This window comes from Carassius carassius, chromosome 50, assembly GCF_963082965.1.
Source record: "Carassius carassius chromosome 50, fCarCar2.1, whole genome shotgun sequence".
In the NCBI taxonomy this organism is placed as follows: domain Eukaryota; kingdom Metazoa; phylum Chordata; class Actinopteri; order Cypriniformes; family Cyprinidae; genus Carassius; species Carassius carassius.
The window spans coordinates 20152642-20166929 of record NC_081804.1 but is presented as its reverse complement, the minus strand read 5'-3'; the positions used below and the strand labels follow the sequence as shown (position 1 = coordinate 20166929).

The window sequence follows — 14288 nt, the reverse complement described above, 5'->3', positions numbered from 1 at the left end:
AGTCAGCCCAAGCGCTGGTGTCCGCTGGATTACTGAGTCCCGAGCTCCTCTGGCAGGATTACTGGAAGCTTCAGGTGTGTGTGTGTGTGTGTGTGTGTGTGTGTGTGTGTGTGTGTGTGAGAGAGAGTGAGACTGCACTGACAGGTGTGTGTGTGTGTGTGTGTGTGTGAGAGTGTGAGAGTGAGACTGCACTGACAGGTGTGTGTGTGTGTGTGTGTGTGTGTGTGTGTGTGTGTGTGTGTGTGAGAGTGAGACTGCACTGACAGGTGTGTGTGTGTGTGTGTGAGAGTGTGAGAGTGAGACTGCACTGACAGGTGTGTGTGTGTGTGTGAGAGTGTGAGAGTGAGACTGCACTGACAGGTGTGTGTGTGTGTGTGTGTGTGTGTGTGTGTGTGTGTGTGTGTGTGTGAGAGAGAGTGAGACTGCACTGACAGGTGTGTGTGTGTGTGTGTGTGTGTGAGAGAGAGTGAGACTGCACTGACAGGTGTGTGTGTGTGTGTGTGTGAGAGTGTGAGAGTGAGACTGCACTGACAGGTGTGTGTGTGTGTGTGTGTGTGTGTGTGTGTGTGAGAGTGAGACTGCACTGACAGGTGTGTGTGTGTGTGTGTGTGTGTGAGAGTGAGACTGCACTGACAGGTGTGTGTGTGTGTGTGAGAGTGTGAGAGTGAGACTGCACTGACAGGTGTGTGTGTGTGTGTGAGAGTGTGAGAGTGAGACTGCACTGACAGGTGTGTGTGTGTGTGTGTGTGTGTGTGTGTGTGTGTGTGTGTGTGTGTGCACTGACAGGTGTGTGTGTGAGAGAGAGTGAGACTGCACTGACAGGTGTGTGTGTGTGTGTGTGTGTGTGTGTGTGTGTGTGTGTGTGTGTGTGTGTGTGAGAGTGAGAGTGAGACTGCACTGACAGGTGTGTGTGTGTGTGTGTGTGTGAGAGTGTGAGAGTGAGACTGCACTGACAGGTGTGTGTGTGTGTGTGAGAGTGTGAGAGTGAGACTGCACTGACAGGTGTGTGTGTGTGTGTGTGTGTGTGTGTGTGTGTGTGTGTGCACTGACAGGTGTGTGTGTGAGAGAGAGTGAGACTGCACTGACAGGTGTGTGTGTGTGTGTGTGTGTGTGTGTGTGTGTGTGTGTGTGTGTGTGAGAGTGAGAGTGAGACTGCACTGACAGGTGTGTGTGTGTGTGTGTGTGTGTGTGTGTGTGTGTGTGTGAGTGTGTGAGAGTGAGACTGCACTGACAGGTGTGTGTGTGTGTGTGTGTGTGTGTGTGTGTGAGAGTGAGAGTGAGACTGCACTGACAGGTGTGTGTGTGTGTGTGTGTGTGTGTGTGTGTGTGTGTGAGAGAGAGTGAGACTGCACTGACAGGTGTGTGTGTGTGTGTGTGTGTGTGTGTGTGTGTGTGTGAGAGTGAGAGTGAGACTGCACTGACAGGTGTGTGTGTGTGTGTGTGTGTGAGAGTGAGAGTGAGACTGCACTGACAGGTGTGTGTGTGTGTGTGTGTGTGTGTGTGTGTGAGAGTGAGACTGCACTGACAGGTGTGTGTGTGTGTGTGTGTGTGTGTGTGTGTCTGTGTGTGTGTGTGTGTGTGTGTGTGTGTGTGAGAGTGAGACTGCACTGACAGGTGTGTGTGTGTGTGTGTGTGTGTGTGAGAGTGAGACTGCACTGACAGGTGTGTGTGTGTGTGTGTGTGTGTGTGTGCACTGACAGGTGTGTGTGTGAGAGAGTGAGACTGCACTGACAGGTGTGTGTGTGTGTGTGTGTGAGAGTGAGAGTGAGAGTGAGACTGCACTGACAGGTGTGTGTGTGTGTGTGTGTGAGAGTGAGAGTGAGACTGCACTGACAGGTGTGTGTGTGTGTGTGTGTGTGTGTGTGTGTGAGAGTGAGACTGCACTGACAGGTGTGTGTGTGTGTGTGTGTGTGTGTGTGAGAGTGAGACTGCACTGACAGGTGTGTGTGTGTGAGTGTGTGTGTGTGTGTGTGTGAGAGTGAGAGTGAGACTGCACTGACAGGTGTGTGTGTGTGTGTGTGTGTCTGTGTGTGTGAGAGTGAGACTGCACTGACAGGTGTGTGTGTGTGTGTGTGTGTGTGTGTGTGTGTGAGAGTGAGAGTGAGACTGCACTGACAGGTGTGTGTGTGTGTGTGTGTGTCTGTGTGTGTGAGAGTGAGACTGCACTGACAGGTGTGTGTGTGTGTGTGTGTGTGTGAGAGTGAGAGTGAGACTGCACTGACAGGTGTGTGTGTGTGTGTGTGTGTGTGTGTGTGAGAGTGAGACTGCACTGACAGGTGTGTGTGTGTGTGTGTGTGAGAGTGAGAGTGAGACTGCACTGACAGGTGTGTGTGTGTGTGTGTGTGTGTGTGTGTGTGTGTGCGCACTGACAGGTGTGTGTGTGAGAGAGTGAGACTGCACTGACGTGTGTGTGTGTGTGTGTGTGTGTGTGTGTGTGTGTGCACTGACAGGTGTGTGTGTGTGTGTGTGTGTGTGTGTGTGTGTGTGAGAGTGAGACTGCACTGACAGGTGTGTGTGTGTGTGTGTGTGTGTGTGTGTGTGTGCACTGACAGGTGTGTGTGTGAGAGAGAGTGAGACTGCACTGACAGGTGTGTGTGTGTGTGTGTGTGTGTGTGTGTGTGTGAGAGTGAGACTGCACTGACAGGTGTGTGTGTGTGTGTGTGTGTGTGTGTGCACTGACAGGTGTGTGTGTGAGAGAGAGTGAGACTGCACTGACAGGTGTGTGTGTGTGTGTGTGTGTGTGTGTGTGTGTGTGAGAGAGTGAGACTGCACTGACAGGTGTGTGTGTGTGTGTGTGTGTGTGTGTGTGAGAGTGAGAGTGAGACTGCACTGACAGGTGTGTGTGTGTGTGTGTGTGTGTGTGTGTGCACTGACAGGTGTGTGTGTGAGAGAGAGTGAGACTGCACTGACAGGTGTGTGTGTGTGTGTGTGTGTGTGTGTGTGAGAGTGAGAGTGAGACTGCACTGACAGGTGTGTGTGTGTGTGTGTGTGTGTGTGTGTGTGTGTGTGTGTGTGAGAGTGAGAGTGAGACTGCACTGACAGGTGTGTGTGTGTGTGTGTGTGTGTGTGAGTGTGTGAGAGTGAGAGTGAGACTGCACTGACAGGTGTGTGTGTGTGTGTGTGTGTGTGAGAGTGAGAGTGAGACTGCACTGACAGGTGTGTGTGTGTGTGTGTGTGTGTGTGTGTGTGTGTGAGAGTGAGAGTGAGACTGCACTGACAGGTGTGTGTGTGTGTGTGTGAGAGTGAGAGTGAGACTGCACTGACAGGTGTGTGTGTGTGTGTGTGAGAGTGAGAGTGAGACTGCACTGACAGGTGTGTGTGTGTGTGTGTGTGTGTGTGTGTGAGAGTGAGAGTGAGACTGCACTGACAGGTGTGTGTGTGTGTGTGTGAGAGTGAGAGTGAGACTGCACTGACAGGTGTGTGTGTGTGTGTGTGTGTGAGAGTGAGAGTGAGACTGCACTGACAGGTGTGTGTGTGTGTGTGTGTGTGTGAGAGAGTGAGACTGCACTGACAGGTGTGTGTGTGTGTGTGTGTGTTTATGTGCACACAGCCCGTGCTGGAGGTGATTTATCATCTGCACACTCACAACATCCTCACGCTGGACTTCATGCTGGAAAGGTATTGCAGTCATGAGATACGGGAGATCAATGATGATCAGCCGTTCTGTAGTGATGTGTGTGTGTGTGTGTGGTGTGTGTGTGTGTGTGTGTGGTGAGCAGAGATGCAGCTGTGAGATCATGGATCACTGATCAGCTGAAAGCTTTGTGTGCGTCCATGAAAACCTCCCCGGATGACCATCAGATACAGCATCAGATCCTCTCGGGTAAGAAGTGTTGTTCTTCACTGAGCCTCGTAAAGATAGACGTAGATACAGTGTTTAAATAATGACCTGTAGTACCTCCTCCAGTGTGTGACGTGTCATTGATGTTAAAGCGTGGCATGGTGTGAGTGTGCACACAGTGTTTTGGATGAGGTTGTGCTGTTCTTGGCAGCTGTGGTGTGTGTTCTGGTGCGGAGGGCGTTCGAGGACTCCAGTCATGAACTCTGTCAGACGTGCTGCTGGATCCTGGACGCCATGATCTCATGTAAGACTCACATCACGCTGAAGCACACTGGGACATCTACACCTCGGTTAATGTGTGGCTCACATGTGTGTTTGATCTTCAGGGCTGCTGGACTCACACACGTCAGCCGCTGGCTTCTGGTAAATGTTCTGAGTGAATAATTATTCAATAAAACTATATGATTAGAGGTTTAAATGGTTATGGGGCATTCAGTTTCAATGACTTTTTTATCTGTTATTTTAGTGTGCTTGTGATTTAATTTCTTTTAAATACACCAAAGATATTTCTTTCTTTCTTTTTCATCTTCATTAGCATTTGTTGGAGGTTTATGGTGATTTGGTAGAAGTCAGTAAAAACAGTTTGTCTTCATGCCATCTCCAGCTCAAACAGAAATGACCACATTTATTCTCTAATTCTCTTCTTAATAACTAATTATTGCCTTTCTCTCAAGTATTATGTAAACACATTTTCATTTATACAGCTGTATAAACAGTAAATAATGCACAGATCTGTTACAGATGCACACGTCTTTATTTATTCTTAGTCTTAAATGTTCTTCATGTTTGTAGCAGGACACAGACTGCTTGTGTGCTGATTGTGATTCTGTAGGCTTCAGGTGTTTGACGTCTCAGTGTTTGCTGGCTGTGTTACTCAAGACACAGTGCAGCGGTTCTTCACACACACACTCATGCGTGTCCTTACACACCGACCCGTGTTTAAAGGTGAGACTCTCTCTGATTTATTTCTTGTATCTGTTGCCTTCATGTTTTATGTTGTTTCATCTCTAAACAAGTGAACCGCACACACAGAACATGACGGTACAGTATGAGTTTTAGAAACACAGCTTAGAGATGCTTTGGTGTGCTGACAGTCTAACGTCCTGCCAATCTGTATTTGAGTAAGATCACACAGACAAGAGTGCTGTAGTTTAGACTTTCTGTACCTCAGCATGACGGTGACCGCTCAATAAACAAGAAGTTAACCAGAAGTGTTTCTGCTAAACCAATTAAATGGTTCCAGTAGTTTTAAAGGGGTCATATGATGCAATTTCAAGTTTTCCTTTCTCTTTGGAGTGTTACAAGCTGTTTGTGCATAGATAAGATCTGTAAAGTTGCTAAGACTGAGGTCTCAAACCCAAAGAGATATTCTTTATTAAAGTTAAGACCCCCCCCCCCCCACACTCTAACACGCCTCCACACGTCTACATCACTGTGTGGGAAGATTTGCATAACACCGCACAAATGTTCAAGAAAAGAAAGAAGGCGTACCTTTTATTCTCTCTGTTTCCGCCGGCGTCATGTCGTGGAGAAGCTGTGTTTGATTGAAGCGAATCTACTTTGTTTGTCCTTCCAAAAGAGGACACAACTAGAGATCAGTTACAACACTGTTCCAGAACAGTTCAACCCAAATATTCAGATGTGTGCAGCACGGTTTATGGAGGACTGTTTCCTGGTAGAGTAGACTACAGGGCCGGCTGTTCTGACTCACAGCATTTTTTTATGTTTAAATAATTTGCCACTGATGATTCAAATGTGAGTTTTGAGCAGTGTAGAGTAGAGCTTTTTGATTGTTGTTTCTCCAATCACAAATGCAGATATGGTTTTATGTTTACATGGCCCCATATGCATAAAAACACAACGTAAGTTATTATAATCAGTAATTATGTCCCCACTGGATGCAACAGATGTCATGTTTGTAAGGGGTTTTATTGGTTTTGTCTCGTCGCATCGGGACACAGGGCATCACAGTACAGTAAGGGGCGTAACATTTCCGTCACACGCTTGAGGTATTCAGCCAATCACAACACACTGGACAGCTGGCCAATCAGAGCACACCTCGCTTTTCAGGACGATGAGCTTTGTAAAAGATAGACACGTCTCAGAAGGCAAAATAATGTGTTTTTAAAGCTTAAACCGCATAAACCAATTGCATTACACCAAATACACAAAATAATGTTCTTTTTAGCAAAGTCATATGACCCCTTTAAACAAATCCTTTGAGTAATTGTTAATGACGTACTTCCAGATCTGCAGGAAGAGACACTGAAAACTAATCTACACAGTGTGTCAGGAACCACTCTTCTAGGGCTGGGTATCATTCAACAGCGGTCAAGATCGATACCGATACCTTGACTTCCACTTCCGATACGGAACGATACTTTTTCAATTCTAATTTTATGAAATCCGTTTTTGGTTATAACTTTGGGTAATTTTTTTCAGTTTGTTGATGTTTTTACCGACTCAAAGTCTCATCTCCAGAGCCACTGCGCACAGGAACAAAATGTGATCAACAAAATAAATCAGTGCAAATAATTTTTATAGTTCAAGTGGTTTTCAGTTTTTTCACATCTTTTAGGTTATGTTTACACTATTGTTTTTTGTTTTTTGTTTCATTTTAAAACGCGTAGCTTAGGCATAATTATAATTTCTACTCCTTTTACACTGGTGCACCCCTATTCGCCATATTAATCAATGAATATTAGAAGACACCACAGCCCTTGATTTGGGCACATCCAGCATGCTTCATGCTTACTGGCTCACTGACGTTGAATAGATTAACTCCTTAGGTTTCAAAATTTGGTACCGAATAACAAGATGTTTTTTGATACTCGATGGTATAGAGGCAATTTTTGTCTGTGCCTAAAAAGTATCGAACTCGATACCCAGCCCTGCTCTTTTCAGTTTGTGATTTATCTTTGTAGCAGTTTGAAGTCTATGTAATTGCTTATGATTGTGATTTGTGTAGTGTCAGATGTCATCGCTGTGCAGAGTGAATGGAGCTTTGCTAAAACGCTTCCATTATTGACGGCTCTTTTTTCGAAGGTAAATGACTTTTATACTCTTTGAACCTATTCTCTACACACAGAGTAACCTGAGCTGATTCAGAGTGATTTGCCTTGAGCTCAGATCAAGAGTGTTCCTTAAAGGACTAGTTCACTTCCAGAATGAACATTTCCTGATAACTTACTTGCACCCAGGTCTTCTAAGACGTTCATGTCTTTCTGTCTTCAGTCGCAAAGAAATTCAGGTTTCTGAGGAAAACATCCCAGGGGTTTTCTCCATATAATGGACTTCAATGGGGTCCAGCAGTTTCAGTACAGCTTCAAAGAGCTCTACACAGTCCCAGCCGAAGAATAAGAGTCTTATCTAGCAAAACCATATGTCATGTTCTCATTTTTTTTAATAATTCATATACTTTTTGACCACAAATGCTCATCTTGCACTAGCTGGACTTCACACATTGGAAACATCATGAGTGATGAAGGGCAAAGTACCAACCACAAAACTAACGTGCAAAGAAAGTCAAATGCCCTTTACAAAAGGTAAAACACAATGTCAGATGATTTTGAAGTTGGAGGAGAAAATGTGATTTTTCACCCTACCCGACACACAGATGAAGAGCGAACTGAAAATGCAATTTGATCTTCAGCCGTTGGTCCCCGTTGAAGTAATTTTTTCCTCAAAAACATGAATTTCTCTGCAACTGAAGACAGAAAGACATGAAAATCTTGGATGACATGGGGGTGAGTAAATGATCAGGAAATGTTTATTCTGTAGGTGAACTCCTTTAACACTCAATGACACTGATGCTGAACACACAACTCTGTCTCATTACTACCTGTGTCCTAAACCTGATCAGTTACAGGCTCTGACTTCATCCATATCTTTCTAAGTCCCATCATTCTTCCTGACATGTTGTGTCCGCTGTGTCCCGTCTGTCAGGTGTGTGTTGTGTTCAGTGTGGAGTGTGTGCTGAGTCAGATGCAGCAGGTCTTAGAGACTCATGAGGTGAACTGGCGTCACGTTCTCTCGTGTCTGTCTCATCTGCTGATATATCACGGTCAGACACAGAGCTGCCTCACAGGTACACGCCGACGCTCTTCAGCTTCTGAGGGAGTAATCACAGGTCATGCAGTGTTTGTGTCTGTGTTCAGACCTGCTGTCCAGGCTGCTGAGATCAGCATTTGACCGCTACGATGTGGAGAAGATGATAACGTTGTTCCTGTTGGCCCGTCAGGCGTCTCTCGAGGGTCCCGCTGTCTTTCCCTCATACAGTGATTGGTTTAAAGTCTGTGCTTTGTCTCCAAACACTCACATATTAAACACTTTAGTAGCCTTTACCTAAATTTGAAATATTTTGTGTTTTTCTTCTGCCTGGTGTTTAATTTATTGGTGGTGATTTTGCTTTATTAGTTGTCCTTTGGTGGCTCCAGCGGTTATCATGCTAAAAGCAAGAAGTCCACTGCGTTTCTCCTGAAGTTCCTGTCAGACCTGGTCCCTTATGAGCCACCACAGTATCTAAAGGTCAGACACACACTCAGGGATCTGTGATCTCAGTGCAACCCAATACCAATTAAATGTCAAAAACCTTGTAATGTCTTTGTCCTCACTGGTGAAGCTGAGGACTGATCTCCCTTCATATTTCCTGTCATTCCTCTACTTGTTCTTAAGGTTCATGTGATGCATCCTCCGTACATCGGAGGAAAGTATCGCTCTCTTCTGCAGGAATACATCAGCCTTGCCAAGACACGACTGAGAGATCTGAAGGTCTGAAACGTTCATCATTCCACTGCACAGAAATGGATGTGTTTGTGCTGCACTAACTGCAGTGTGTGTGTGTGTGTGTGCAGGTCTCGCTGGAGGAGACGGGGATCTTCGAGGTGGTGAATGGATCTGCTGGTGTGGTTGAAGTAAGTCATGTAAATGCTGCGAGTGAGTAAACTGCGTGAGAGGGGTTATTACTGCACGTTAATATGGATAGTAGCAAACAAGCAAATACATTTATTGAGAACGGAATCGCTTTTTCTTTGCTCAAGCGATTTTTTTGGGTTTTTTTTTTTGCGATTTGTTAATTTCTGTTCAAAATATAAATGTAATGTGCTTGCAAAATATAGTTCTCTGTGCTCAAAACGTACAATTACTCGCTCAGGATTGAGGCTCAAAAATAACGCCATAATAGAGAACCTGTGGTTAAACTAATAAAAAACTGGAGAACTAATAAAAGCATAAATGGATCGCCATCAGTCAGGATTTGTCCCAGAAGCTAATATCCAGCATGACCGAGCGAATTTGCAAAAAAGGGTCCAAACTGTAAACATCAACTGTTTGCATATATTGAATGTTTTTGCCAATAAGAGCTTTTATTTATTATAAAACTTTTTAGCATAGTACTATAGAAACCAGTCAAAAAACAAATGGTAATACTGAAGCATCAAACTTTGCATAACAAATTTGTCACTGCCAGTACTTTTGGCCATGACTGTACTATTGTTTTATACAATCCAGTCATAGTCAGGGTTTGGGCTGAGCAAGACTGAACAGCTTTACTAATGGATTAAGTCATCCTATAAACATTAGATTAATAAGCCATATACACAATATAAATGTAATATTAGAACTGGCTTCTGTGCAAAATTACACAAATGCACAAGTGAACTTGATAATGAAAGTTATAGTTTGTGCTAAGTCAATATTTATGAATTCAGTCTTTTCATAACACACTAAAATGTGAACAATGAAAGACTGAAGCATAAAGAATTCACAACATTGTATTACAATAGTATATTCACTTTTATTTCAAGAAATCCGTTTTCCACAACAAGGTCTTCATTCCTCCTGACTGACAAAGATGGTGTTATTTTAGAGGCTAATCTTTCACTTTCTCAGCTTTGGATTAGGTTGTGGTGTTTTCAGGTCCATCACATCATCACGTGTGGTAAATTTACCTTCTCAAGCTGTGACGGTTTGTTTTGTCTTATTATGGATTGGATGGGTGCCACTTTCCTTTGGGTTTTGGGGGTTGACACTCACACAGTTGCATTGGCTATTGCAGTAACAGTTTCATTTTTATGTTTGTTTCTTGCTAATTTTTTGCACATCATAGATCCTCTGTCGAGTTACGAGCTGTTTGATTGCCCCATTATTCCCATCATAATGGCACAATCATTTGCATTGAACTTTTCCTTATCTCTACTTTATCAATAAGTTTTTTTTCTTTCATCAACTTTCTTTTGTTGAAAGATTTTTTTGTATTTGTTGTTTGCGTCATACACCATGCCTGTCAATCCTAGCAATGGGTGTTTTTTAGACTACTAAATGGGAGCCTGTACACACACTTTGCGGTTTATCCGGAGGTCGGTGCATCCGGAGACTGCTTTCCTACTGAACTGCAACCTCTGAGATGGCCAAGAAGTATTCCAAGACTGCTTGCACTTTGACCATTGTATTGTATAATTTACCAGTTTCCTGCTCTGGTGTAATGGATGAAATTGTTTTCTGAAAAAGCGTACGAGTCTGTGACTACATTACACTGGCTGGGAACACTGTTTGCAGATTAATTTTGGCTCGCTCAAGCCAAGTTCCCAAAGAATTGTAAAAAGACCCTGAGAGTCCTACCGATCATTCCTGGATAGTTCTTTGGTCCAAGGACACAGCTAAACACCCATCAGCAAACACAAGTGCAACATACTGTGAATATTAAAATGCCAACAGCACTTACTCATCACCTGTGAGATCTCCTAGTTCTGACGATGTCCACATACGCCATGCCTCAAGGCATCGGTGTCAGCACTCCCCCATAATATCAAAAGGCAGAATCTCAAAGCCTGAAATTCTAGAGTTTCTAGGATTTACAGCACATAGGAGTTACTGGAAAAGCATAATGTCTGATTCTTGGGTTTTGGCAATACTGAACAAGTCAAGTCACCTATATTTATACAGTGCTTTTAACTATAGATTGTAAAATGGATCTTAAAATCACCAACTATTAAAACTTTATCTGCAGCCAGAACTCGGATGTAAAATCACCAAACTCTTTAATAAAGTCTGTATGGTGCCCTGGTGGCCTGTATACAGTATCCAGTACAAACATAACGGGGGATTTATCATTAACATTTGTTTCTCTGGGTAATGTTATATGTAGGGCTTTCACTTTTAGTTTGAAAATCGATTGCACAATCGATCGGACCAACCAAAAAAAGTTTCGAAAATTAAAATAGGGAATCGATTTTAACCAAAAATGTACACTATTAATGTCAAAAGAATTAAACAATTAAAAAATATAGATGTAACAACTCACAAACAAGCAGAAAAAGAATATAAAGAATTCCGAAAGTGCAGTATACGTTGCGAAAGCTAGACAGAAAAACCCCAGCAATTTTACGCACCTATAAGGCCCAGTGACGTCGAAAGCAGCTGCGTTCACACCAAATGCTAATAGAGCGTCTGGCGCGAATGATTTCAATGTAAAGACGCATTTACGCGTGTCTGGAGGTTTCGCGGCGCGGTAGACGCGAATTCGCCTCATTCGCGCATCTAGTTACAGGAGATTCTGAGTTATGAAAAGGACCATTGCAAGCTGACAGCGACCGGCTTTTGTGGTGGAGAATTGGCAGTAATACCCCCACCTTGAGCAGCTGTACCTGAGTGTCCCTGGGACATCAGTGCGGTCTTCTCTACAGCTGGACATATAGTGAATAAAAAACGCTCTGCTCTGGCCCCCGAAAATGTCGATCGACTTGTTTTCCTGTCCAATAAATTTGTAATGGCCCTAGCCTTTTTGCGCATTTCATTATGCCTGCCCAGTGCCGCCTAGCCTAAGTGTCGGTTACGTTCAATAAAGAAACACACTTGGCCTGTTCTCAAGTCCATTTAAAGTTTAATTTTTTGAAAAGTTGTTTGAAATGGATTGAATCATTATTTAAAATAATCTTGGAGATTTTTGAATTGCCTAAATCATAAATGCAGCCAAGTTGAAGCCTGCAGTGATGTTTTTCTTTTGTTATGGCTGCCGTCCCCTCTGCATATGTATTTTTTCGAGAATGTTGCACTCCTGTTGCTGTTTGTTATTCTGCACGAAACTTCATGTCAACAAATAAGAAATATTGCTGACTTGTGCGTTTCCAGCGCTCTCTTTACGTTTGTCCATTATTTGACGTTGAAAAAGGAAAACTTTTTTTTTTTTAGACATGGAAAATCGATTTTACAATCGATTCAATGAACACTTATGTCTTAAAAATCGAAAATGATTTTTTCACAAAAGTGACAGCCTTAGTTATATGAAGCACCATTACTTCAAACGAGTTATATTTGAAGCCTGCCCTCTGAGAAATCCTGAAAACGTTGTTATAAATTGAAGCAACGCCTCCCCCTTTACCTTTTAGACGCGGCTCATGTTTATAACAGTGATCTTGGGGGGTGGACTCATTTAAAATAATGTAATCATCAGGTTTTAGCCAGGTTTCTGTCAAACAGAGCACATCTATATTATGATCAGTGATCATATTATTTACAAAAAGTGAAAAGCACACCCTAAAAGCACGACTACGCTGCCTCACCGTCACCCAGTTGCCCTGCTGCAGAGGCTCTGTTTCCGGAACCGAACAATGTACAGGAATCCCTGAGCTAGACGCATCCAAAGCCGTATCTAGAGCCCTAACATTCTTACTGTCCTCAATTAAAGTTTGGATGCGTGTCTCTAATTCTGAAATCTTCTCTGTCAGCCTAACTATTTCCCTGCATTTATCACATGTGAATCCCTCATCAGCGACAGAGATAGATAAACTGTACATGTGGCAAGAGGTGCAAGTAACAATAACAGGAGAAGCCATTACGCACCGTGCTTGATGAAATATTCTTACTGCTGTTGTTTGATGAACTTGTGAAAAACTGGAGCGAGAGAGAGGAGAGGAGAAAAGAAAACAGCGATAGGTTCGAATGAAAACGCTAATGACAAGCTAACGAGTGCTAACGCAATGCAGGTGTACTGCATTCACGGATATAAAATAAAAGTGAACGATCAAAGTTAATCTGATGAGATTGATCGATAATATCAGAAATATGGTGTGAATTAAGTTATATTTTATCACTTAAAAAACAGAGAGTGATAGTAAGATAAAGATTCTAGAGAAAAAAAATAAAAAAAATAAAAACAGCTACACAGAGCTACGATTAGCTACAGAAGGCCAACAGGAAGTAGAAAAAACACTGTCCAACAGCGACACCAAATGACACACACGCTGAGTCCCAATTCTATCCGTTCTAAATAGTATGCGAAACTAGAATTAGTACGTCCCAAATCGTACTATGTTGAAAAGAGTATTCCAAAGATACCCGGATGGTCTACTATTTCCAGTTAGAATTCGAAGTGCAGATCAATGCACACTCTGAGTGCTAATATTGCCCACAACCCATTGCGTGCGGGAGGGAGGAGCTTTGCAATGGCTTTGCGGTGATGTAAACATGGCAGCCGGATGCAGCAGCGGATTTGCGCCCTCAGCTTTTTTATAGTTATACTATAAACTTTAAATATTTGAACTTTAAAATAAGTAGCTTTCGTTACACACATTGCAAATGAATGTCAGAACCAGCCGCCTCACAAACGACCTGCGTTTGGTTCTACGACGACGCTGTCCTGCTTCTTCACTCCTCAACTTGGTAGAAGAACACATTGTAAAATTTATTGTGAAAAAAAACGATGAGGAAAAAAAGATGGGAATAGTAAATAAAATTTTATTGGACATACAAGAATGAATGAAACGTTAACAGTTGTGGTGTGCGTAACTAGGCAACCACGTTGTCGATCACATTGCATGACGTCATCGAAGTATGTCCCAGAACGTGCATACTCTTTTGCTATACACTCAAAAGTATGTACTTTTTCCTCACAAAAAAAGTACATACTTTTAGGTCGTAGTATAAGTAGGCGAATTGGGACTCAGCCACAGTCATTTGTCCATGATTTTGAAACTGTTCGTTCGATTCAGTTCTGAGCTAAATGTCTGTAAACCCCTCCTTTCCATAAGCCTACTCCGCTCTGATTGGTCAGCTGGCCAAGCCTGTTGTGATTTGCACAAAGAGGAGGAATTAAGCATGTTAGCGAGCTCTGCCATCTGTGTTGCCAAGTCTGCGGTTGTTTTAGATGTCGTAGGTTTTAATGACCCCAATAACTGAGAAAATGTGCACATAACATATCAGTCATACTTACAGGATGTGGTTCGGTGATGCTGGTGATGCTGATGTTGGTCCAAATAAAGAAGATAGAATACAACGAAGATAAACGGCAAGATTAGAGAAGCAGTCCTCTGTAAAACGATGAGCACAACAAAAGGTTTGAATTGTATTGTTTTGGTATCGTGGTACACAGCATCTTTTCGACACTGAGAGTGTGTGTATTTCGTGAGCAGGAGGAGATTATGCTAATGTGTTACCCAGTGACGTATACCAG

General features: G+C 43.1%; 1 protein-coding gene across 1 annotated transcript in view; it reads left to right on the top strand.

The window, feature by feature from the left end:
• LOC132133379 (Fanconi anemia group A protein) overlaps positions 1–14288 on the top strand; it is a 34656-nt gene that overhangs the window by 4351 nt on the left and 16017 nt on the right. Inside the window, exons 5-16 of the mRNA XM_059546167.1 lie at positions 1–74; positions 3551–3618; positions 3720–3823; positions 3993–4121; positions 4168–4204; positions 4674–4786; positions 6810–6886; positions 7787–7928; positions 7999–8132; positions 8258–8368; positions 8516–8611; positions 8695–8754. The exon at positions 1–74 is cut by the window's left edge and continues 22 nt beyond it. Of these exons, the coding sequence (XP_059402150.1) occupies positions 1–74; positions 3551–3618; positions 3720–3823; positions 3993–4121; positions 4168–4204; positions 4674–4786; positions 6810–6886; positions 7787–7928; positions 7999–8132; positions 8258–8368; positions 8516–8611; positions 8695–8754 (1145 nt within the window). The remainder of the gene's footprint in view (positions 75–3550; positions 3619–3719; positions 3824–3992; positions 4122–4167; positions 4205–4673; positions 4787–6809; positions 6887–7786; positions 7929–7998; positions 8133–8257; positions 8369–8515; positions 8612–8694; positions 8755–14288) is intronic.